Source organism: Theobroma cacao, chromosome 9 (genome assembly GCF_000208745.1).
Source record: "Theobroma cacao cultivar B97-61/B2 chromosome 9, Criollo_cocoa_genome_V2, whole genome shotgun sequence".
NCBI lineage: Eukaryota > Viridiplantae > Streptophyta > Magnoliopsida > Malvales > Malvaceae > Theobroma > Theobroma cacao.
This window is the reverse complement of record NC_030858.1, coordinates 3,473,271-3,498,562: the sequence shown is the minus strand read 5'-3', so window position 1 is coordinate 3,498,562 and position 25,292 is coordinate 3,473,271. Positions and strand designations below refer to the sequence as shown.

The 25,292-nt window shown below is 34.1% G+C and overlaps 3 protein-coding genes across 4 annotated transcripts; 1 reads left to right on the top strand and 2 right to left on the bottom strand.

The window, feature by feature from the left end:
- LOC18588200 (pectinesterase/pectinesterase inhibitor PPE8B) lies at positions 1,588-5,151 on the bottom strand. Its single transcript, XM_007012442.2, has 3 exons — positions 4,579-5,151; positions 3,648-4,250; positions 1,588-2,715 (listed from the first exon to the last, which is right to left on the bottom strand). Exons 1-3 carry the CDS (start codon positions 4,901-4,903, stop codon positions 2,018-2,020), a joined length of 1,626 nt encoding a protein of 541 aa, XP_007012504.2. The 5' UTR covers positions 4,904-5,151; the 3' UTR covers positions 1,588-2,017.
- LOC18588199 (alpha-aminoadipic semialdehyde synthase) lies at positions 15,592-22,197 on the top strand. Of its 2 annotated transcripts, none has more exons than XM_018127934.1 (11): positions 15,592-15,633; positions 15,763-16,031; positions 16,427-16,513; positions 16,584-16,713; positions 16,979-17,152; positions 19,201-19,283; positions 20,071-20,187; positions 20,648-20,723; positions 20,926-21,097; positions 21,454-21,550; positions 21,691-22,197. In XM_018127934.1, the coding sequence occupies exons 2-11, from the start codon at positions 15,780-15,782 to the stop codon at positions 21,862-21,864; spliced, it is 1,362 nt and encodes a 453-aa protein (XP_017983423.1). In that variant the 5' UTR covers positions 15,592-15,633; positions 15,763-15,779; the 3' UTR covers positions 21,865-22,197. The 2 variants fall into 2 exon arrangements, with proteins under 2 accessions (XP_017983423.1, XP_017983422.1); XM_018127933.1 differs by having other exon boundaries at positions 15,592-15,674.
- On the bottom strand, positions 22,516-25,292 carry LOC18588198 (pectinesterase). Its single transcript, XM_018127932.1, has 3 exons — positions 24,608-25,292; positions 24,064-24,517; positions 22,516-23,284 (listed from the first exon to the last, which is right to left on the bottom strand). Exons 1-3 carry the CDS (start codon positions 25,181-25,183, stop codon positions 22,593-22,595), a joined length of 1,722 nt encoding a protein of 573 aa, XP_017983421.1. The 5' UTR covers positions 25,184-25,292; the 3' UTR covers positions 22,516-22,592.

The following is a 25,292-nucleotide window of genomic DNA, read 5'->3' as shown; positions in this document are numbered from 1 at the left end:
TCTTCGAATAATTTTCCAATAAAAGATTACCGACTCCATCATTTAAAATAAACAAGTCACGACATCTTTCTACGCTTGCATCATATGCATGCGTAAGACCAAGTGAAAAACTCAATCTGACAATTCAATAAAAATTTAATTAATAAAGTAGGGATTAAACTAAGAAAATGCTATATTAAGATAACTTAAGATTAAATGGTACCGTTTATGAAATAGGCATTACGGGGGTGCTAACCCTTCTCCGTGCATAACTGCACTCCTGAACCCATCTCTAAAAAACGTGGACCAATTCTCGTTCTTTCGACAGACCTAAAATCAATTTAGGACCTTCGTCGATAAGAATCGGTTTAATAGGTGACCAATCACACCCAGATAAAAAAGATTGGTGGCGACTCCCATACCTTGCGATTTTAATTTTCGCCCCGCGTCTGGCGGACGGGTTCCCCGACCCGCACGTCACGACAGGATCGAGCTTGGGTTTTCTGGTGAAAGTACGTGATATGATTCTATCCTTCTCTTTATATATTTTCAATCATCAATTTTAAAAGATAAGAGGCAATATTTGACCCAAAAGAAAAAGAGTGGGAGACAAAAGTATGGATCAAATAAAATTATTTATGTATAAATTTTTTAATCGATAATGACACGTCGGGGCCGCCAGGGGTGGGGGGGATGATGGCCTATTCTATGTTGAACAGTGATTTAGCTATTTGGTTCAAACAAGTAATGTACTTCATTAATGGAGAAAATTGTTGACAGTCGACATTATATTATTGGATGAGTCTCTTACGGGTATTACATAATTATTTCTCCTTTAAAGCATTTATTAGCAAATTAAGTTTATATTTGAGAAATGTTACTTATCCTAATACTTGATTCATATATTCAAGATGGTTTGGTATCTCTCCACCATCTAGTCGTTTTTGTTTTATGCATGCTAAGCCATTCTCATGCAATAACCAATGATGAACTTGAGCAAATTTGCTCCAATAACGACCATCCAGCCTTGTGTTTTCTCCAACAGCGACGGCGGATCTTCGTCGGGTGGCTGAGATATCACTTGGTAATTTATTGAACGCTACATCGTATGAAAATTATGCTGTATTTCTTTCCCTTTTATAACATGACCACCTACAAATAATCAAAGTTAAAATGCAATCGGAACTGTGCACAAATGTGTATATAACTTAGCCACAAATGTCTTGGGAGATATGGCCAATGAAAAGTGCAGGCTTGACATGTTGCCTTGGGGAGATTTAACTTGATTAACTTGTAACCCTTCAAGGTCAAATAATTAAAATTATTTGTTTAAAGGGGATTCTGCATTTAATTAATATATGAAAATGTCATTAAATTCTAACACCTTATTAATGAAGTATTTTTTTGAAAGAAATAAAAAGTTGGTATAATTTTGAGACTTTATTATTTTGAAGGAAATAAAAACTGCACCTTATTCTTTTTTCTTCATTAATGAAATGTCAAGATTTAATGATGTAATAATGTATAAAAGTTATAAATTGTTAACGCATCAAATATTAATCTTTAATGTATATTAATGGTAACTATACAAAAGTGGAACCTTTAACAAATTATAAACATATACCCATAAGATTGACTTTTGACTGTAAATTTTACAAACCATAAGCTTTTATAATTGGCTAAGTGGTTTAAATATCATGACAAAGAGTGAAATTTCATCCTCTTTTCCACAATAAAACCAACTAATCTCACATCTCAGCTTTCAATTTTCATTACAATATTCAGACAAATTGTAATGACTTGTCTGCACGAATAATCGTCTCTCAGAATTCAGAGGCCGTCAGGGCTTGATTATGCAGATTGATCCCTTGGTGAGTCATGACAGCTAATTGGAGATCTTTAACAGAGACACAAAGATAAGAGACTTGAAAGTTGAAACAGGCAAAAGAAAGGATTCTACACAAAACTTAGCACCAATAATATATGAAAAAAGATGTGCTACATTAAATACATTAAGGAAGCTACATCGATTGCTTCATTATACCGCCAATCCTGCTGTGTATTTAACGCCAGTTGACGGTAACCACAAGTTTCCTTCAATGAATTGAGCCACCGTAAAATTAGCAGCTTGTTCAGAGTTATTTAAGGCATGGTAGCCAGGCCAGTTAACTCTGCTACCAAGACCAGCCCCTGGCCCAAAATTCATGAACTCTGCATAGTACAATGTGTCCAAAGCAAAATCTTGATTCCACTCAAGCCACCCTTCTGGCCTTATAGCATTACTAATGTAGGATTGCATGATAATAGTTCTTGAATACAGCTTCCAGGGTCTCCCAAGGTATGTAGCAGTGGAGTTAACAAAAGGTAACAAATCTGTATCAGCTGAGATATTGCAGAATTGAATAGAGAAGCCTGTAGGTTGGTTCGGGTCTTTCCGGCCTTGCGCTGTGACCGTGTTTTTCTGGTTTGGTAGACCTTGCTTGGCTAGGATTTGACAGTACTGGAAGACCACAGTTGCATCACCAAAAATGAAATCCACAGTGCCAGTGATCTTACATTCCCGGAAAAATTGGCGCATTGTGTGAGTATAGAGCGAATCTTGGTAGCCCCTAATAGCACATCGGAAGAAAACTGACAGGTCAGAGTCGGATCGCAATGCCACTGCTTGGTGTTTCTGGGGCCCTGCTGTGTTCTCAAATGTTATGTCTCTTGCTATGAATCCTCTTCCGCTTACAGCTGCAAGAGTTTAAGACAAAATATGTGATGCATATTAGAATAACAATAATGAAAAAAAAAAAAGGACAATATCGAAAATAGCTATGCACCATAACAATTTCAAGATTCTTACTAAAAATCTTAAGAGAGAAGAACATTAATGGCCCCAAATTGATCTGTTCTCTAACCCTATAGAGTATTTCACGTTGCAAGTCTTAGATCTTTCTTGTTGTTGGTTATCAAAAATCAAACTACCCATGTGATTCACTCTGGAAACTTTTTACTTTTAGTTCTACAAAGCTTCTTCATTTTGACCTCTAGAAATCACAGGTAGCCAAGAAGTGCAGAATCACTAAATACCGTAAGCCAAGAAGTATGTAGAATGGTAGAAACAGGGGATACAGCTCTCTACTTGTTTTGAAAAATTTATTATTTTTCTCATCTGAGGAAAGTTAGATGGGGAAAAAATACGTCTTTTATAAACGTTTCATCATATTACTGTTGTGAAAACCAGAAAAAATGTCAGGGGGCAACATCATATTTCCATACATACAACCCATGCAGGTATGGGTTCTTGGGATGTCAAGTTGGAACACGCCAACTCGTAGCACTCGAAAAATGTGATACAAACGTCCTTAACAAGGATAATTAATTTTTGTACAAACTAATTTTAAATGAATGCATCTATGCTACCTAGTGGCAGTAAATAATGACCCCAACCCATGCCCTCAAGGAGGTTGACTAGTTGAGCCATGGAGGCATAGGATCAACCCCAGCATTGAATTTTCAGTAGGGATTTTATAGATATGAAGTTATGCTCTAATGGGCTGCCACGAGTGCTTATGGCTTCCTCCCTTTTCGCAAAGAAAACTGATGATGCTGTGGGTCTTAAAACTTAACAAATTCAACCAATATAACAAAAGTCCACTAAAATAATTGATTATACTTCTTACCAAAAGTTGCTGATCGAAACGTGGTCCAACCATCAATGAAGCTTCGATTTCCAGATATTACTGTAACGTCCATTCCATCACCAACCATCATAAGGTTCCATTTCTTCTTCTTAATTTCTACATTCTCTTTATATAAACCCTTCTTAATGTAAATAACATATCTGCTCATGCTGTAGTCGGGTACTGCAGCAACTGCATCCATTATGCTAGTAAAGTTTCCAGTCCCATCTGCTGCAACCACAACATCAGCTGATACCCCGTTTACCTCTAACAATTTTCTGTCCTCCCTTTTCACCCATGATGGAAATTGGTTCTTGTTATTTGCTAGTTTCTGGCCCGGATGACCACCAGCAGCGGCTCCTCCTCCTTCTTTGCTACCACCATTGCTGGTACCTCCATTCGATTTTGAACTGGGACCGGGGTGCACCATGGTGAGAAGGTCACTGACCAGCGACGTGACTTGATTAAGGCTCCCTGCCACTACAGGTTTGATCACGCTACTTGTACCCTCAAACCCATCAATGCATGTCGCCTGATTAGCCATTGCAGCACTCAGCCATGTCCTCAAATTGGAACTTAGATCACCAGTGCTGTTATTTTTAGCTGCATATAAGTAAATGCTTATCTTTTTAAGTACTAGTTTTATTATTTATATAGGACCTCAAATATGTGTAAGACATTAACTGAAAATTAAACAAAGGCAGATGTAGTTAGCTAATGTAGTTGAGATTGCATACAGTTACCTAGCCACCACAAAAGTTGCATGTAAACACATGCTTTCTTATAATTTCATTAAAACGCCAAAGGAGGAAAAAGTGATTGGGAATCATATGCTTCCATATGTATTAAACTTTTTCAAGGAAAAAGGCCAGCAATAGGTACAAGAAAAGAAAAAGGAAGATTCTTAAGGAGCTAAGACATAGTAAAGTACCCTTAGGATTCTGGGAAGCAGACAGAGTCCAGCTCAACTCATCAGCAGAAAAGTCCAGCAGATCAAGGCAATCAGAGATGGCATTAGAAAGTCGAAAATCACCAAAAAAGCCTCCAAGCTGAGAGACGATGGAGGTCACTTTTCTTACAGCATCAATGGTGGTTCTTAGAGAGCCTACAAACTCGGCTACAGGCACATTTAAGCACTCAGCTCCCAGAAAATCATCACTACTGGAGGTTGCATATGAGGTACAGCACAAATAAAGAGCAACCAACAAGACCAACAATGAATGTGAGGAGAAATTTGGCATGTTTTTGGGTAACATATGCTAAAGAATGAAGATATATAATTATAAATAAAGAAAGAAGATTAGCATGTTGTGAAGAATAGAGAGAGAGCTCTAATGAATTTATGGAAGAAAGAGGAGCGGAGGTTATAAGGCTGTATAGCTAGGAGTTTGAGAGTTAGATGGGAAGGTGAAGGAATTTAAGAAGGAAGGTGGGAGTCGTGGAGATGATCGACGACTAGGGTGCCATGAGTCAGTGTATCAGTCACAATGTTGGGTGTGGTCTATTTATCCTTGTGTCGGCGGTGAAAAAAGTGAGGATTTTTTATTGCTTAAACCCAAACGAGGGGCATCATCTAGTCTTGTGTGCCTGCCCATTGCTCAAGGTTTCACTTCGCCTATATTTACTCCAAATGTCTCCCACCTTTTTCTTCTATATGTTTATGTCAAGTATCAACCATTTAATTACAGATCACGTGTATATAATTCGCATTCCCCCTTTAGCTATGGAAGGCAAAAGAAATCTAAATTTTAATTTACTTCTCTCAATAATTAATAGTTTTACAATTAAAAATAAAAATGAATTTATTCAGAAATGTTTCAACAACTTACAATATATCAATATGAAATTAAACTATGCTTTTAATTTATCAAAAGAGCAACAAAGGAAACAAACGCCCTTATGATCTCAAATTAACATGCAAATTTATCAAAACCCTTTTTTTTTGTAAAAATTTGTATATTTTTTTTATTTTTTTTTTATAATTGAGAGATGAGATATTCGAATTCTACTCTTTATGCAGGGGATCATGCATTAACCAATAAACTTAATGCTCGGGTGTTTTGTATATTTTGTTTGAGTCTAATTCCCTTTTATCCTCATTATCTTTTCCCAAAATTTTTCTAAATTTTTTAATAAAAAAAAACCCATAATTTTTAATTTTGAACTATGTATGGATAGCTCCGGGACCCATGACATGTTCATCTGCTTATGAAGGAAGAGGGAGGGGAGTAAGGCAAGGGCATGCATGTGTTCATAGTTATACAAGCTGAGTCCTTTCTTCTTTTCAAGGGTTAATAATGGTGCCTATACTGTTACACTGAAGTTACTAATTTTATCAGACCTAGATTTCAGAACATGTTAGGAAGGTTGTAAAGAAAACCCACTAGACGACAAATTCTCTCTGCTGGTTTCATTAGAAGAGAATAAAAGAAAAACCACATGCCTCTGCATTGCAATTCTTTTTTTCTTCCTTTCTAAGTAATGTCTCTCAGCCTATCCATAGAAATGGGGAAAATTTCAATTAAACAAGGGATTCCATGATAATTTCAAATATAATAGAAAAGCGCAATCAAACAATTGTAGAGATCTGTACCTAACTATTGCATTCACAAAGAGAAAAAACCGTCTAACTTCTCTTTCGACTTTCCTAAACGACTAAAACCCCATTAATTGCTTTTGAGTGCTGTGTCAAGCCTTTTTCCATATATTGAAAATCCACATACATATCCCAAACATGAAAACCATATTATTATTTTTTATTTTACTTTCTTTCGATTTCTTTTCAATTACTTTATTTTATTTTTCTTAATTGACAAGATAACCCTAGAATGCTGTCATGTAATACTCAAATTTAAACCATACGGTTTATGTGAAACAATCCAATCAAACAATTCATAATTGTTTTAATTTGTCCTAGCTATATTGTCATAATGAAAGAAAAATCTAAAATATTTTTTAAAGGAAAAATATTTGATACATTGACAATATATACTTTTTATACACTATCATATGACTAAATTTTAACACCTCATCAATGAGGTATTATTTGAAAGAAACTAAAAAGTTGGTGTTATTCTGGAACTTTATTATTTTGAAAAAAATAAAAAGTGAATTTTATTTTTTTTAACTTATTAATGAAGTGTTAAGATTCGGTGATCTCACAGTGTATAAAAATTGTACATTATTAATACATCAAATTTTAATTTTTTTTAAATATACAATTATAAGTTTCATGTGCATAAGTTAATAATGATTTTTCACTGTATGTTTGGTTTACCACCCATTAATTGGCACAACAAGAATCCTTTGCAGTAATAGCGTATAGGCAAAAACTAAATTATTCGAATTTTCTAAGAATATATCCTGAGACATGAGGCATGGGGGCTTCTTTTTCAAAAATAGTGAAGGCACTAATTAAAGAGGGTATCGCTTTAAAGATAGTAGACGCGAAAACGCGTTACAGCTTTGCTCCTTTTGAAGAAGAAGAAGCCATAAAAGTGCACGCGGTCTTTCTCTGTCTCTTGCGAAACATCCATTCAATTGTTGGCCACATATCGTATTCGTCTTCGTTATGTATTGGCAGTATTTTCCGTATTCGTTATCACACACGTACTCTTTCAAAGTAATAAATACCTTTGCTTTTTACTTTATTGTCGAAAGATAATCTTGGTTAGGGACCATTAATTGTTTAATTGAGCATCGATTCGACAACTTTCACTGTTTCTTTCGATTCTCATTGGCATGGATCCATCAATCTAATCTTTTGAAACTTTCATAGAAGAATTTTGGTTTTTAATGCAACCCTTTTTCCGATTTCAATTATGCTTCTTGAAAGCATTTGACTATAAATTATGGGGGGGCCCTTGTCCATACTTCATGCACCGACTTGGGGGCAGTGTCAAATTCTCTTTGGTTTATCAAATTTTTAGCTTTTCTGTTTGCGTGATTCGTCAAGAATCTTTGCTCTCTCTCTCTCTCTCTTTCTCTCTCTCTCTCTCTCTGATTTGCGTGACGGTGAGAATCCCACAGTAATCAGGGCCTCTAGCTTTTGAATTTGGACAGCTTTCAGCATGGCAATTCTAAGGAAAAATATGTACTTGCTAATCAAATGGAAGAAGCCAAACAAGGTTACGCAGCCGCCAGTCTTATTGTTCACAGAATTTGGTTGCATATGCCGTTGTTCGAAAACGTTTTACGTCTGTCAAGACTTTTAAACAGCTTCACTTAACCACTCCTCTCTCTCCTCTTGTTGCTGACTCTTTAATTAAGCATATTAAAGTATCCAACATCCAAGAATGGCATGCTGATTAGTTCACAAACATTAGGTCCAAAGACCCAATTTTACAACCGGATGATAATGACTTTGATTAATATATTTCAAGATTTCTATCAATTATAGGTCCAACATGCATGTGATTCCCATTACAGCAAAAAAGAAAATGAAAAGAAACCAATATATCTTTCCTTCTCTGAACTTGGTGAGCATTTAATTTGTTTATGGCTGGATTAATTGCCTCCAACACCAAAAATTCATTGGTAAATTTAGTGATGGTGCTATAGTTTAAATGCTAAATTTTGACGTCAAAATTTGGTGTGTGAGGATTCTAAAGCTTTTCTCTATCCAAAATATTTAGATGGTGATAATTAGAATGATCAGAAAACCATTCAATAATGAAGTTACTACAATATCTTATAGAGATAATAAAAATGAAGAAAGCATATTTTACATAATGGGGCAACTGATAAAGTAAATCAAAGTATAACAGTCTAACAATGACTCCAGGAAGATGACGAGGAACATTTCCCACAAGGAATTCATTTTTAGAATGATTTTCAGTTTCCTTCTATATTTATTTGATTTAGTTATGTTCGGTGAGCAGAGGCTTTCAAAATTAAGAGATTTTAAGAGAGCAAAACAGGCAAACAAAAAAAAATCAAAGAGCATATTACATACTACTAGGACCCAGCAAACACCTGATACCTTCACGGTGGGACGAACTGATGGAGAATGAGTTCTCTCGGGACATAGACAATTGAACAGCCATAGGCCAGACTGGAATGAGCAAATTAATTCCTTGAAGTACAAGATTATCCATGGCCCATTTATCCAACAAAGAAAAAAGATTGTCCATGGCCCATCCCATTTAAAGCTTATTCTCCGAAGTTTAAGTGGTCAGTACAACTATATTTCAATCCCCAGAGATCAAATGAGATAATTAATGAACAGCCAAGTTTTACAAGTTTGCTTTATTCTCGAAATTATTGCAAAAATGCTCTGTAGTTATAAAGCAGAATGTGGATTATCGACCAGAATTCATGACTTCGTTTTAACTAGAAATGACCTTATACTGCAGAATCTTGAACAATGAATTAGGCCTAAAAAACTAGTGGCAGTACAAGATTCAGCGTTGGGTTTAATCTAAGAGCAACGTGTCTTTGAGCCTCAATTGAGGTTCATGCCCGAGTTGGTTTAGTTAATAATTTTTGGGCATGAAATTCAGATCTTTGCCTAGACTTGTCAATATGGGCCTAGCCCATCAAGTTTATCCATTTTTTTATGAAATATAAGATGAGATGGGTCATAAAAATTTCAACCTAAATTAAACCCAAGTCTAGATGGGCTGGCCCGTTTGATTAGGAGGCTAATCCGGATTGATCCAGCCAGTCAGGTGGGCCAAAAAAATTAAATTTAAAAATGGCCTATTTTAGTATTTCATAATTTTTTTTATGAAAAAAAAATTACCCAACCCAACCCGACACCGTTTCAGGCTTCAACAATTCTCCAATTCGGCCCTTCCCCCAATCCCCTTTCTGCCGTTCTTTCACTCTTTCTTTCAGCCTACAACAACAGTCAGCAGTCGAGTTTTGGTCTCTCAAATCCCCATCCCCATCGACCATCAGCTTTCAGGCTTCAGCAGTTCAGCCCTTCCCCCTTCTGGTGTTCTTTCAATCTTTCCTTCAACCTACAACAGCAGCTAACAGTTGAGTTTTGCTCTCTCAAATCCCCATCCCCATCCGACAATTTAGGTATAGTCAGCCCCAAACCTCTCTTCATCCTACACCTGAAGGCTCCTCGACTTTATTCGGATATTCTGCAAGTTCATATCCGGAACAGTTCCCTCCATTTGCTAGCAATGGGAAGAAAAGGGTCCGGCTTGTCGAAGAGGATCCCATAAAAGCCTTTTTGAATTGAGATGATACTGAACCAAAGAACCTCGATGCTAGCTTTAACTATGCAATCTTCAAGGTTTTCCTGGTGCCTTTTAGGTAAAACTATGTAAATACCAAAGTCACTTTCAGTCGTAAGTTTCAACACTTTTTATCCTTGCAAAGATTAGTTACTGTACCCACCACAAAATACACAAAAGGGATAGTAACTCCTCCTGTCTGCCCATAAATAAGAATGAAAACTAGTATAGAGTTGCCTTTTTTGGTGAATTATATAATCTTGTTCATCCATGTAGCTGTCTTGAATTGCTTAAGGTAAATCATGTACAATCAATTGGACAAGAGCATAATAATGCAAAAATGGATGTAATGGAAAGCAATATTGGTCTGTTACATGAATATTTGATTCAATAATAAATAAAATGCATGTTTATATTTTTAATTTAAAAAAATTAAGGGGAGATGTATTTCAATAATTATAGAATAATTAAGGGGAGAAAGAGTAAAAACAAATTTTGAAAAATATGGGCTCACCCAGCTTGGCCCATGGGCTAACAAGGGGTGGGTTGGGTTAGAGATTTGACAGTCTATATAAAAAATGAGCTGGCCCAGCCCAACTTATATTTTTCAGCCTATAAGTGCTTGGGCTTGACCGGCCCGTCCCGGCCCATACTGACAGGTCTATCTCTGCCTGCGAAACTGGAGCAACTGGCCAATCAGGGGCACGTGGCTGCTTCCTTTGTCTTCCCCGTTATCTCCCTATCGCAATCTTTAGAGTGCTAACAGGCCTGATCCGAAATCGGTCCCCATCCACACCTACAATGGATGCAGAAACTGAAGATAATCCTCTTCGCAATTTTGATTATGGATGATAAATGATAGATGCCACCTGATGATAGCCTTTTTCTCCGGCCACTAACATCACTTGTTACGTCAGGTTCTCAATTATTTACAGGGTTCATAGTAATTAAATAGATCAAACTATGTTTTACTATCTTGTTTTCTATCAAAATTCAAAGGCTTGCTCATCCCTGTTTTAAATCCTCTCTGTTTCATAATTTTAGTTCTTCGGTTGGGTATAGATATTAATAAAAGAAAGTCCTATTATTCATCTCCAAATTTTGTACAGTATTTCATAATACAAGAATCGATTCAAATCTGAGAAAAATAGGAAAAAGAAAAAGATAAAGGAAAGGTTAGGACTTGGGCCTCATTTGAGCAACAGGATTAATATATGATATAGTAAATAACAGGTTGGAATCTACTGTCTACAATTTTTGTCATGTTTTTAAGATTTAGGGTTTAGGGTTATGATATTCATTTTAATTGATTGACAAGAATAATTTTAAAATAATCATGGAATAAGTGATAAAATGGTAAAAATATATTTTATTATACTTTAAATTATTTTTTTCAAAAGATAAACTTTATTATAATTTAGTAATATTTATGTCATAGGAAAAAATTAACCTTTACTATAAGTTAATAATATTTTCACCAATATACAAAAATACCCTTCATTATTATAATTTTATAGTATCTATGGTAAAAGATAAAATTACCTTTTATTATAATTTAATAATATTTTTAACAAAATACAAAAATACCTTTTATTATAACTTAATAATATTTATACAAAAGATGAAATTATCCTTTACATAATTTAATAATATTTTCACCAAAACATAAAACACCCTTTTATTGTAATTTAATAATATTTTTATCAAAAGTAAAAAATATTTTTCATTACATTTTAGTAATATTTTATTTAAAAGACAAAAATATCATATATTATATTTTAATAATAATTTGTTAAATACAAATACTTAAACAAGTTCAATCAACATAACTACCATATAGCACCCCGAGCATTTGATTCATTGGTTAATGCATTATTCATTTACCTAAAGAGTAAGATTCAAATCCCTTTTTTCTAATTATAAAAAAAAAAAAAAACCATAACTACCATATGTAAGATTCTCATATAGAATTTTCAGCAATAACTATGGTCAACCATGTTCCTTTGATTGTCTCAATCAAATCCATTAGTATAATTCTCTCGTACTATAACATATACAGGGTCCAGTGTTTCTTCAAAGACTTTATTTTTTATTCTATGTAAGGTTTGGCCTTCAAATTCTCATTTGATAATTTTTTGACAGTCATCCTTTCAAGCTCTAACTATAACTACCTCTAAAATCAATATCTATATAATATATTCCCTTATTGTGCAAATTAGCCATTCATGATATATACAACATTCTCATCAAAATTCCAATTTCTTTTTGTTCTTTTTGAACATTGAGAAGCAATGACCGAAGGTGAAGACATTCTTTTGTACCATACGTCAACAATTTATTTATAAAACAAATAATCATAGTGATAAAAGAGAAATAAACATAGTCTCAATATAATTAAAAATATCAAACTTTATCCACATGATAAAAAATATAGCATAAACAACAACTAATAATAACAAAGGAAAAAACAATACCACAACTTGCAACAACAAAAGAAAAAACACTAGAGCAATCTTAAATATAACAAAACACCTAACAAATATCAATTTTCATTCTACTTGATGCTTGTTATTCATTAAACATTTGATTTGTTAATTCCATTCTCTATTTAATCCAAGTACCAAGAGATTAATAGCAATTATTAGATTCTCCTCAATTACTACATTGGCATGAAGATATTCTCCCAATTTACATGTACATGGGAGAAGGAGCTAGAGAGTCCTCAGAAATGCAAAGGTTTTCAATTCTTTTATCAATCTTGTCTTATTCTATGTAGTGGACGGTGTTTCGCACCATTATCTCTCTCCTAATAAAATTAAGACACAAACAATAAACTATAATAATTTGATTATATATATATATCTATCCAAATCAAAAAAAATGATGAACTTTTAAAAATACCTTGCTTAATTTTTAACAACTCAAAATATTTCTCTATTTTATTCTTTTAACCAAACATGCTATCATAACATGATCCAACCATGGCTACTTGGTGGTTTTTATGATTAGTGATAAGGGATTCTTTTTGTCTTTCCCTTTCTAAATTTGATTATTGCTATTAGTACAGTCACTAAAAATTAATTCAATCTCATTTTTTTTATTTGAAGAAAGAAGATTCTAATCTTAATTTTTTAGCAAGAGATTACATGACAATCAGCGATTCATATGTTTTGGTACATATTCTCAATTATTTAAATGATATAAACTACTTATTTAATAGTAATAATTAAATAGATTTTAGTTTCAACAACTTTTGCAATTAACAATGATTTTACAGCTCTTTTCATCCCATAAAAATACTATGACATAATATCCCAAAAAACCTCTAAATAATTTTAAAAAATTCAAATAAATCCTTATACTTTTATTGTATTTAATTAAATTACTGTATTTATATTTTAAACTAAATAAGTCTTTATATTTTTATTTTAAATTAAATAAACTCTTATAACTAATGATTGATTTAGTCAGAATGTCATTTATCATTCTATATCGTGTAATACTAATATGACATGTCAATATATCATAATTGATAATGATATGGTATATTGACGTATCATAATTGATGATAACATAATATGTTAATATGGCATGATAGCATAATTAGGTAATATTTTTCATCCTATACATGAATGTCATATTAATGTAATGTGTGTATAAAATGAAAAGTAATTTTTTGATTAATGACAATTAATCAATTATCAATCATATTGACCCAAAATAAAAGTAAAAGACTTGATTAAATGTAATAAAAGAATAACAACTTATTTAAATTTTCTTAAATGGTTTAGGAAATTATTTGAACATTATATCAGATATTATATAAATGTTTTGTATCAAAAACTTGCTCATTGAGTTTTTCTTTTTTATAAAAGAAAAAAAAAGGGTTAAGTTGAAGGAAATTAAGTGGATTCTAACTTAACATTCCCCCAAGTAAGGTCTAGCAATTCTAAACGAGAGAGAAGAAAAATGTTTAATAGATAGGGTATAAATTCATTGAGTTTGCAATTATTCTACCATAATTTCAATTAGAGGATACATGGCCTTCGAGTTTTTGAGTTTTGGGCAAAGCAACTAAAATCATTAATATCAGGTCCTCACAACATTGGCATTAACGCCGAATTAAAGTTAGACATGGATTTATAAATTAACGTTAACGCCTAGTAATAGAGGCTGTTAACGCCTAATGATAGAGGTTCACTAACATTATCATGGAAGTTTATTGAAAGAGCAAATTGTGAGATATGAAGTTAACTGTTTACTAAATCTTATTTTCAAAATAAATTTCAATATAAAGTTAATTATTTTTATTATTTTTTGTTATAATTTGACAAAAATATCATTTAAATTATTTCAGACAATATTATATTTTGCCTCAATTTCTCACTCTTGCCATCTAGATAAATTAAATATTGTCTGTCTCTTTTACATTCCAACTCTCTATAATTTTAATGCCATCACTATTTCTCTGTCTATCTTTTGTCATCTCGTTATATGATCGCTGATTTACAGGCCAAAGAACATGGCATGACGTGTAACAACTTGTTTTTAGATTTATTAGTTTATATTCATAAAACCCTAAAATTGATGGTTGAAATTATAAGTGAAATGAAATCTGTAAATTAGATTACAGCTCAAAATTGTTACATGTCATGCCTGCATGTAACAAATCTAATGTACTTTGTGTGTAACAAATATATTAAACATGGCATAACATGTAACAACATGTATTTGTATATAATGTGTAGTAACATTTTTTTAAATATGACGAACAACAAAATTTTTTTATACATGGTGTATAGTAACATTGTAAATATAGTGTATAGCAAAATTATTTTGAATATAACATGTAATAATATTTTTTTTTTCAAAATGACATATAGTAAAATTTTTTTTGAACATAACGTATAACAACAATATTTTTTAAATATAGCAAGTAACAAAATTTTTTTGAACATAGCGTGTAACAATAATATTTTTTAAACATGACATGTAATAATTTTTTTTTCAACATGGTGTGTATCAACAATATTTTTTAATTATGATGTATAACAATTTTTTTTTAACATGATATATAATAATAATATTTTTTAAACATGACGTGTAACATGTGCGTTTAAATATGAAGAAGTTTCATTGAGGGAAATTTTATCCCAAAATCTTTTCTGTTAATTAAAAATAGTTAAAATTAGGTATAATATCGAATAAATACCTAAACTATTCAAGAATATTCAAATAAATTTTTATTCTTTTATTGTGTTTAATTAAGTATTGTATTTTTATTTTGGATCAAATAAGTCTTTATGACTAATAATTGATTAACTGTTATTAGTGAAAATATCACTTGTCATTTTATATTCATATGGTACTAATATGACATTGATGTGAAAGGTTAAAAATGTTACATAATTATTTTTTTATATTAAATTAATATATCATGTCATAATCAATTATGATATATTAATATATCACATCATAATTAATTATAATATTTTAATATATCACAATAACGTCATGCGATATAGAAAAATAAATAACATTTGATTAAATCAATCGTTAATAATAAAATTTATTTAATTTAAAATAAAAAATATAAAAATTTATTTGATTTAAAATAAAAAATATAAAAATTTAATTAAATATAATAAAAATATAAAAATTTATTTAAATTTTTAAAATAATTTAAAAGTTTTTGTACGTGATGCCTTATGGATAGGTATAAAAATACCAAAATTTGGCCTCGTGTCATCAAACAAGGAGGTTACGACAAAGTTCTTACCACTTCCAGAACGCTCGAGGTTGACAGCTTTTCTTTTCTTTTCTTTCTGACCACATTTTTGTAAGATTCCGTTCCGTTTATATTTGCTAACTATCTGCCTTTTCTGGAAAGATATATTTGCTAACTATTGAGTGATAAGACAACGTAGATCTGGGGAAGAGCAGTATGCTTGGAAATGGAGTGGTTGGGATCCTGTCTGAAACTTCAAATAAGTGGGAAAGAAGGGCGCCTTTGACACCAGCACAGTGTGCTCGACTTCTCAACGGTGGCAGGGATAAAAGTCCTGGTGTTGCTCGCATCATCGTGCAACCATCCACCAAGCGCATCTTTGATGATAAACTCTACGAAGAGGTCGGCTGTGAAATATCAGACGACTTGTCGGCATGTGGCCTCGTCTTGGGCATCAAAAAGCCGAGGGTAATAATGCCAACTTCTTCTGACTCTTAATTTCTCTTTTTCTCTTTATTCTTACTAGTATATTATTATTTTTTTGTTTTCTGTTGTTTGTTAAATCCTAACTAAGTACTTAATTTGTAGAGTTCTTTAGGCAAAGTTTTTAATTTTGTATAATAAAATTTGAATAAATCTTAACAAATGTTTAACCTTAATTGATTTGATTGCTTTGTTACGATGTATGTTTAAAGAAAATTGATTAACAATCATAATTGCTCATGGATCTTTCGCTAATTATATATTCATCATAAACTTTACAAACTATAGTTCAAAATTTGAAGTACATGGTTTTCTTTTTTGTTTTGGTTTTTGGTGAATATGGGAAGTTTAACATAGTTGTCCCCTGCCTTCTGATGCAGTTGGAGATGATTCGTCGTGATACAGCTTATGCCTTCTTTTCACACACTCACAAGGCACAGGAAGAAAACATGCCCTTGTTGGACAAGGCACTTCATATTCATCAACAGTCTATCATGCAAAACTTAGATATAATGCTATTGGCTCTTTCTGGTATAGATCCTGGCTGAAAGGGCGACATTATTTGACTACGAGCTTGTTGATGGAGACAATGGGAAGAGATTAATTGCTTTTGGAAACTTTGCTGGAAGAGTGGCTTTAATTGACTTATTGCGAGGACTAGGGGAGAGTAAGCTCTCAACTTACAATCCCTTTTGGCGTTTCCAATAAAGGGGCTTTTATTTTAATGGAGGCTTATTACTTATGCAGAATTGAGTCTCGATTATTTTCTGATATCTTGAATCATTAAATGTAAAATATTGCCAATATGTTTTATCCTTAATCTTTGTTTTCTGATACAACGGAAACTTGAGCCTGAAGCATCGCTTGCAAATATATATTGTTCACTTCTACTTGATTGCTAAGCTGATTTCAAGGGTCTTTACAATTCACAGGGTATTTAAATCTTGGATATTCAACGCCCTTCCTGTCACTGGGTGCATCTTACATGTATCCTTCAGTGACTGCTGCTAAGGCAGCTGTAATTTCTGTAGGAGACGAGATTGCAGGGCAGGGGTTGCCATCAGGAATCTGTCCTCTCGTCTTTGTTTTTACCGGTTCCGGAAAAGGTATTCTAAAGTTGCAATTCACTGCTCTTATAATAAAATGTTAGATTTATAGCCTGGAGATTGTACAGCCTGAATATTGGCTAATATATTTACTTCGTCTTAAATGTATCATGATAATTACTCTTCAGGAAGAAAAACTCAATTAAACTATCTTCAAAATCCATGGTATTCTCAATTCTGAGTATTACCAGACAATTTCTGTTTTTTCTGATAATTTCTTCCTTACTTTTGAAGGCTGCTCTGTTTGCCCCCAAAACTTGATTGAGCATCGAACAGTAACTCACCCCACATCCCGGTATGTTGGTGGCAGAGTTCAAACCACAGCCGTTACTTCATGAGGCCCTGAACAACTTCTTCAGGATTTCTGATTAAGAAGAAAAAAAGTAAAATGCAAAAAGTATATCTGATAAAAAATAATCAAATAGTTGAAAAGTGCAATAAATATTTAAGTATAATTGTTTCATTGCTATATGAGAGTAAAATCATAATATGTTAGTCACTAAATTTTAATTTTTAATTTGTTAATTATTCAAAATACATTTTGCCTTTCTTGTAAAGGCATTTTGTACTCTTTTGCTTTTATGAAGCATCAAGCAAGTTACAAAAATACCAACCAAATAGTTGTTGGAGAATAGTGTATTTCATCAAGTTCAAATATTTTACATTGTCAAGATATAAGAAAGATGAATGCTTTATATATGAAAACTCACTATGGGTTAATTGCAAGTAAGGAAAACGGAGTGGACTTGCACGCACACAAAATTGGGTTAGATTTTAAGAAATTTCATATTTCTCTTCCTTGCGCGTGATTATACGTATGGGTTGTGCCCAAATGAATTTTTGTATCTTGGTTTTAATTTTTTAAGCTTTTTCAACCTTAGATACCCTGCCTATAAATACAGTCTCACACCCTCACTCACAACACACCAAAACCTTTCATCTTCTCTTTAAGTCTTCTCTACTTCCTATCGTTCATTGTTCATGTCATCCTTTATTAGTTTATGCAAACTACAAAGAAGGGTCAAGCCTTTGGTTTACCTAGCTCTCCTAGTTTTGCTCCAACGTTTATTCTGGATTTCACTCTTTGCTTATAAATACAGCCTCACATCCTCACTCACAACACACAACAAAGTCTTTCATCTTCTCTTTTAGTCTTCTCTGCTTCTTTTTTTATTAGTTGGGCTCTTTCCTTTTGCTATTCATGCCATTCCTTTTTAGTTACCTTGCTTATGAATTCAGCTTTACACCCTTACTAACAACACACACCAAAGCCTTTCATCTTCTCTTAAGTCTTCTCTGCTTCCTTTCTTTCTTAGCCGGGTTCTTTCTTTCTGCTCTTCATGTCATCTCTTATTAGTTTGTGTAAACTATAAGGAAGCGTCAAGCCTTTGATTTACCTAGCTCTCCTGGTTTTGCTCAAACGTTTATCTTGGTTTTCACTCCCTGCTTATAAATACAATCTCACACCCTCACTCACAACACACAACAAAGTTTGTCATTTTCTCTTAAGTCTTTTCTGCTTCCTTTCTTTCTTAGCTGGGTTTTTTCTTTCTGCTGTTCATGTCGTTCCTTATTAGTTTGTGCACATTATAAAGAAAGGTCAAACCTTTGATTTACCTAGCTTTCCTGATTTTGCTCCAATGTTTATCTTGTTTTTCACTCTCTGCCTATAAATATAGTCTCACACCCTCAGTCACAACACACACGAAAGCCTTTCATCTTCTCTTTAAGTCTTCTCTGCTTCTTTTCTTTCTTAGTTGGGTTCTTTCTTAGTTGGGTTCTTTCTTTCTGCTGTTCATGTCATTCTTTATTAGTTTGTGCAAACTATAAAGAAAGGTCTGTTGAATTTAGGAGGATAATCGTTACAGTCCTTTTGCACAGAGCTTTATACTGCAAAGGGATAAAAATTATCCTTAAAAGACAGTGATACCATACCTCATACCATTTACTGTTTTTACTTATTTTATTTTATATTCCCTTGTCTCTCATTATTTTTCCAACATTCCTTTATATAGTATATCTTATTTTTGTTTCTTTTTTTCCTACAGGATCTCTTGGGGCACAAGAGATGTTTAAGCTTCTTCCTCACACTTTTGTTGATCCAAGCAAACTTCCCCAACTATTTGAGAAAGTATGCTTTAGTTTGAAAATTATTTTCTATTTAGATTAATTTGTTAATTCTTAGAACTAAGTTTTTTTTTTGGAAAGATTAGAACTAAGTTCTTGTTGTAAAAGACTGGTTTTAGAATGATTATTTGCTCCTTAAACCTGTTCCTCAAGCCCCGTTTTTTCGAATACTGAAGCCCACAATATTTCCTTCTCTACCTTCTTCTCTCCAAAAGCTCGGATTTCGTTAAGTTTTTAGGTTTATTATTTGTTTTCCAAATTTGTATATTTTTGGTTGCTGGTGTTGTAAAATTTATTGTTTGTTTGGTACTTTTTATTTATTTTCTTAATTATTTTGTTGCTGGTGCTGTATATTTTATTGTTTTTTTGTGCTTTTATTTATTTATTTGTTTATCTTGTGATTTTTTAGTGCTAAATTTTATCACAAACATGATGATATTGCATTTTGGTGAAAATTGATTAAGAATGATTTTCGAGAAAAAAAAAAACTCTGATCAAGAGATCAGATTGTAGTGCATTTAGATGTCATTAAACTTTTATCATAGGTTAAAGCACTCACTCTTTCATATTTCCTGAGGTTATAGATATGGTTTCTAGTATATTTCTAGAACTTGCAATAACAGTGAGAAATGATAATAGAATTAACTGTTCAAAGTTCCAAATTGGAGATTTGTTTATTAATGCTTCTAAGTTCCAATTGATGTACAGGTGCTAGTCTTCTCTACTTTGCTTATCTGATAAATTACATTGAACTACATTCTTTTAGTTTACATGAAATATCTTATTGTTAGGCCAGGGATCCACCTTTGCCTGGTCAGGCATCAGAGAGAGTCTTTGAGGTATATGGTTGTGTGGTGACTTCTCAAGACATGGTTGAGCACAAAGACAATCCTAAAGTATTTGATAAGGTAACTCTAATTTTTTTGTTTTGGTTTTTGGGTTCTGTTAGCCTGAAGTCCATTGATACATAGATATGTTTCATAGAATTCCATTAATAGGTTCAGATACTACCATATGTTTTTTGTCACCAAGAGGAGGCAAGCTCTAAAAAATATTGTGCCTTTGGATAATAAGCAGAGAAGTAAAGTTCTTGGGCAACGGTGGTGGATCCAATTATCATCACATGATCTCAACAAGATGAACAACAATTTAAGCTATTGATCAAAACACTTACAATTTGGGTTTATACTTGAGATTATTTATAAGGGAAATGTAGCATGTTAAATCCATGTTTTAACTGCTTTTAGTCTTTGTAAGTTTCCGGCCATGTTCTCTTTTTCCAAGTTTGATGAATATAATATTGTCTTCAACCGGAAAAGCATGTCCTTACAGTTTCTTCCTTTCCGTCTCCTTTTCTCCTTATTTCAGGCTGACTATTATGCACATCCAGAATGCTACAAGCCTGTTTTCCATGAAAGAATAGCACCATATGTATCTGTGTTTGGTATGTGGCACCTTTGAATTTGCCAACACTGTCTATTTTGCAACTCTTGCAATTGTACTTGATCAAAAAATAATAATAGGTTTCGTCTCGTCTTCTTTCCATGAATTTCCAGATAATCTAAACTATCTTTAACCTTCCTAATCACCTGTCTGCTTAAATGAGCGTATACACTTTGATAGAATCTTATTTTATCCTCTGGCAGTTAATTGCATTTATTGGGAGAAAAGATTTCCCCGGTTGTTGAGTACCCAGCAGCTTCAAGATCTTGTGAGGAAAGGATGCCACCTTATTGCAATCTCAGACTTAACTTGTGATATGGAAGGTTCAATAGAGATTCTTAACAGGACCACATCGATTGATTCGCCTTTCTTCAGGTATTGTCCTCATAAATTCATAATTTTCATTTAGTCCCATATATCTGTTCTATCATTTCCTGATGCTAGCACAATATTCTGCTACATTCCCTATTTTTTGATGCAAAATTAACTTAAAGAATCACATCTTTTGAAAATTCTTATACTTCATCTTTGGAGAGGGAAACGAATTATTTTAAAACGCAAAAATTCTATAAAATCATAAGAAAAGACAGGACTTTTCATACTAATCAAGCATGAAGAAGATATGAGTGCAATAAGGAGATGCGATTGGAGTTTACATCTGTTAGGCTTCCTTTGACAGAAAAGTTGCTTTCTAGTATTCTCTTATCACTCTTATAATTTTCAATTATCAGATATGATGCTATTACTGATTCATACCACAATGGCATGGAGGGAAATGGTGTGATATGTTCTGTAGTCGACAACCTTCCAACGGAGTTTGCAAAAGAGGTTCAACACTCTCCTCCTAATTAAGCAATAATTTTTTATCTTACTACGTAAATTTCAATTTGTATGTGCGGTAGATGTAAGATATGTCAGAGCCCATAAAATATCTGACTGATTTAAAATGCCATTTTGATTGTTGCAAGGCTTCCGAACATTTTGGAGGACTCCTGTTGCAGTTCATTGGCAGCCTAGCATCAACAGCAGACATAAGTAAATTACCCCCCGTCCTAAAGAAAGCTTGTATAGCCCATGGAGGAGCCCTCACCCCGTTATATGAATATATTCCTAGTCTGAGAAAGTCTAACCGAGAGTGTTAGAGGTGGAAGCTTGATTTGCAGTATGGTGCAGAGCTTGCTTAAACCCGTTGGTAAAGTGACAACCATGTGATTGTCTCATGCTCTCTTTACTTATATGATCCAACGTGCTATGTACCTGTTCTTATTTCATTTTATTTTCTTGTTGTTTGTTATTTTTTCTTTGGTTGTTAGCCTCAGTAGATGTAATGGTCACGTGGCTTATTTCCTTGTTTTAAGATAATGCATCAAACTGGTTGTATGAGGTCTACTTTAAAACCATTTCGTTGTGGCTTCTAAATAGTGGCAGTTTATTGTAGCGTGGGATATGAATGAGATATTTCCAGTTTTACTGTGTGATCTCCTTCTTCATTTCTTTGGCTTTACTCACCATTATTGTTTTTAAGATTTATTGATCTTAAAGTTAACAGAGAGTAGGCTTCTGTACTGCTTTTCCATGAGTAAAGTCTTAACTGAGAGTGGGCTTCTGTTCTGCTTTTTCATGAGTTTTCTCGTGGGATGTTATCAACTTATCTAGCTACTCATTCGCCAACCCATGCACTTAATTTGGAAATAAACTTTGTATCTCTATTTCAAGATATTAGTTAAATAATCTTTGCTTTGCGGAATTCAGCTTGTAACTTATTAATAACCTCATGGAAACAAGTTGATTCGAAATGTCAAAGAGCAAAGGAAAACTTGGCAATAATACTCTTAATCTGAATCACGTGAATCTAAACTTCAGCCATAATTCAAAGACCGAGAGAGAAAGGAAAGCCCGTAGCGGCTAACCAACTACCGCCTGCAATAAAATTCCCAGCAGTATAGCCCTGCGCCTCAGTTACGCTGGTAATTACCTTATACCCCTTCCATGTAACCCTGTTTGACGTCCCAGCACCAGCCCCAGTGTTCTGATGCTCCCGATATGTCAATGTATCTAGTGCAAATGGTCCATTCCACTCGAACCAGCCAGCTGGGTGGATGATATCACTTATATTAGATTGCATAATAACGGTCCTCGAATATTGTTTCCATGGTCTCCCTAGATAAGAGGCAAAACTTCCCTTAACAGCCAGTAAATCTGAGGTTGCACCAATCCTGCATTTCTGGATCACAATTCCAGTGTTCTGATTAGGGTCATCGCGGCCTTGTGCGGTGACCATGTTCCTTTGGCCTGGATTGGGTCGACGAGCATGAATGTCACAGTTTAGAAAAACTGCTGCTGCGTTTCCAAATATGAAGTCCACAGTACCTGCTACAAGGCATTGTACATAGAATTGGCGAAGGCTGTGCACATAGAGAGTGTCCTGGTATGCTAACATGTCACACCTGTAGAATGCCGATAAGTCTGATCCCACACGCAGCGCCACTGCTTGGTGCTTTGATGGTCCAGCCGTGTTCTGAAATGTAATGTCCCTGGCCAAGAACCCGTCTCCTACGGCAGCTGCAAGCGGACATATAGAAATTGTTTAAACTTTAAAAAAAAAAAGGATTTAGATAGGTACATGTGGAGGTCCCAAATTCATTGAAGACCCTACGGAATAGCGGACTTCTCAGTTTGTAAAAGACACGATTTACTTGTCTGTTTGCTAGAGTTTATGACAGACGTCACGTCAATCTGAAAATTTAGTATTGAATTTCTGACAAATATTATTGTCCACCAGCTGGAAATTCACCACAATAGAGGGCACCGGAGTAACAATGTTGAGCATCAAGGCCCTGTCTGTTCTGTTGTGATTGAGATTTTGAGATCTAAGTAGTTCAGAATTTAATAATCTTTCATTATCTCAAGGACCAAGGCTCTTCGTGTTATGAGCTTCAGTTTTATTCATCTAAGAGTTAGCTTCAGGCAGCGGTCTTCCAAGATTAAATTGGTTGACTCGTTAAAAATAGTGAACAATTCCTTTTTTAGCCAAAGACAGGATCGCTTCAAAGTTCACTTCCACAAATACATGATTACTTGTAGTTTCTTAGAAGCTAGGAAATAACTCTAAAAAATGAAAAACTGCTTCTTTTAAAAAAAAATCTAAGATGACCTAAAGCTTTCGCCTAGCCTATATGAAAAGCAACATCAAATACTCCATTTTCCACTCTCTGTGTCCCCCTCGTATGAAAAATTGCAAATTATTGTAATTTAGTTTTAGTACTCCTAAATAATTCGCATTGAAAATCTGAGAAAAGAATTTAAACTGAAATCGCATAAATTTCAAAATCATCACTCACCCACAGTGGCAGAGTTGAAAGTGGTGCTGCCATCGACAACGTTTCTGCTAGCAGTGATGATGGTATTAACCCTCCCATCTCCCACAAACATGAGATTGGTCTTCCCCCTTGGCACATCCACATTTTCCTTATACACTCCAGCCTTAATCTTTATAATGTATCTCCTGGTGCTTCTCTCCGGTGCAGCCGCCACCGCCTCCGACACCGTGCGGAAGTCACCGCTGCCATCAGCGGCCACGGTTACATCAGGGGTAACTGTTGGCGCCTGCAGCAGTCTCCTGTCTCCCGCCGACAACCATTCAGGCCATTCTGTTTCGTCTTGCTCCTCAAGTTGCCGCCCTGATGGGTAACCCTGACTTGCCATGTCCGTGTCTGTCAAGTTCTTGATCATTGCCAGTGCATTGCTACACATATGGAACACATGCATCTGCCCATCTATTAACGCTTGCCTCACCTTTTGAAATCAAGACAATGCAGTCATTAATTAGTTAGTGAAAATGGTAATTGAGAAACATAAAATTTAACTTGGAAGATTGAGTGGAACCTTTTTATCCGCACTATCGTGAGAGAATCCATCAAGGCAAGTTTCTTGGTTGGTCATTGCAGCACTGAGAAGGGTCTTGAGTTCATCAGCATGTTGCGAAATGGACTTGTTAAAAGTGGGATAGTCGCTGAGATCTTGTTCAGCTTTGTAGAGCTCGTCCAAAGTTTCATCTTCCAGTTCAAGACAGTCATTAAGGGCAGTCTTTTCACGTTTCGTGAGGTTCTTATTTGTGCTGATGAGCTTCTTGATGGATAAATAGTTACTTTGGACAGCAGTTATTGTCAAGTTCATTGACGTTACGATAACAGCCTTGGGGCTCTTGATCTTGGTCTCAGCATCTGGGGCAGCAGAGATCGTTGAGAGACATAACTCTGGGTATAATGTGGAACTACAGGAAGATTTGATGATGGAGTGCGCTGCATTATTGCTGTTGTTGTTGCTAGATTTCCTTTTGGAGACGGATACGGTGGTGGCAATGCTAACTATGGCAGTGACTAGAAGGACAGACGCAAAGAGAGCCAAGAAAAGTTTTTTCTTGCCCCCGGATGCGACAAACCTTGCAACGGAGATTGACATTTCGAAGCAATGAGTTGAGTTGGGGTTGGGGGGCTTGTTGGTTGTGAAGGAGTCTTTGGGGGAGGGAAGAGAAATGTAATTAAAGTCTGGAAGAGGTGGGCAAAGACTT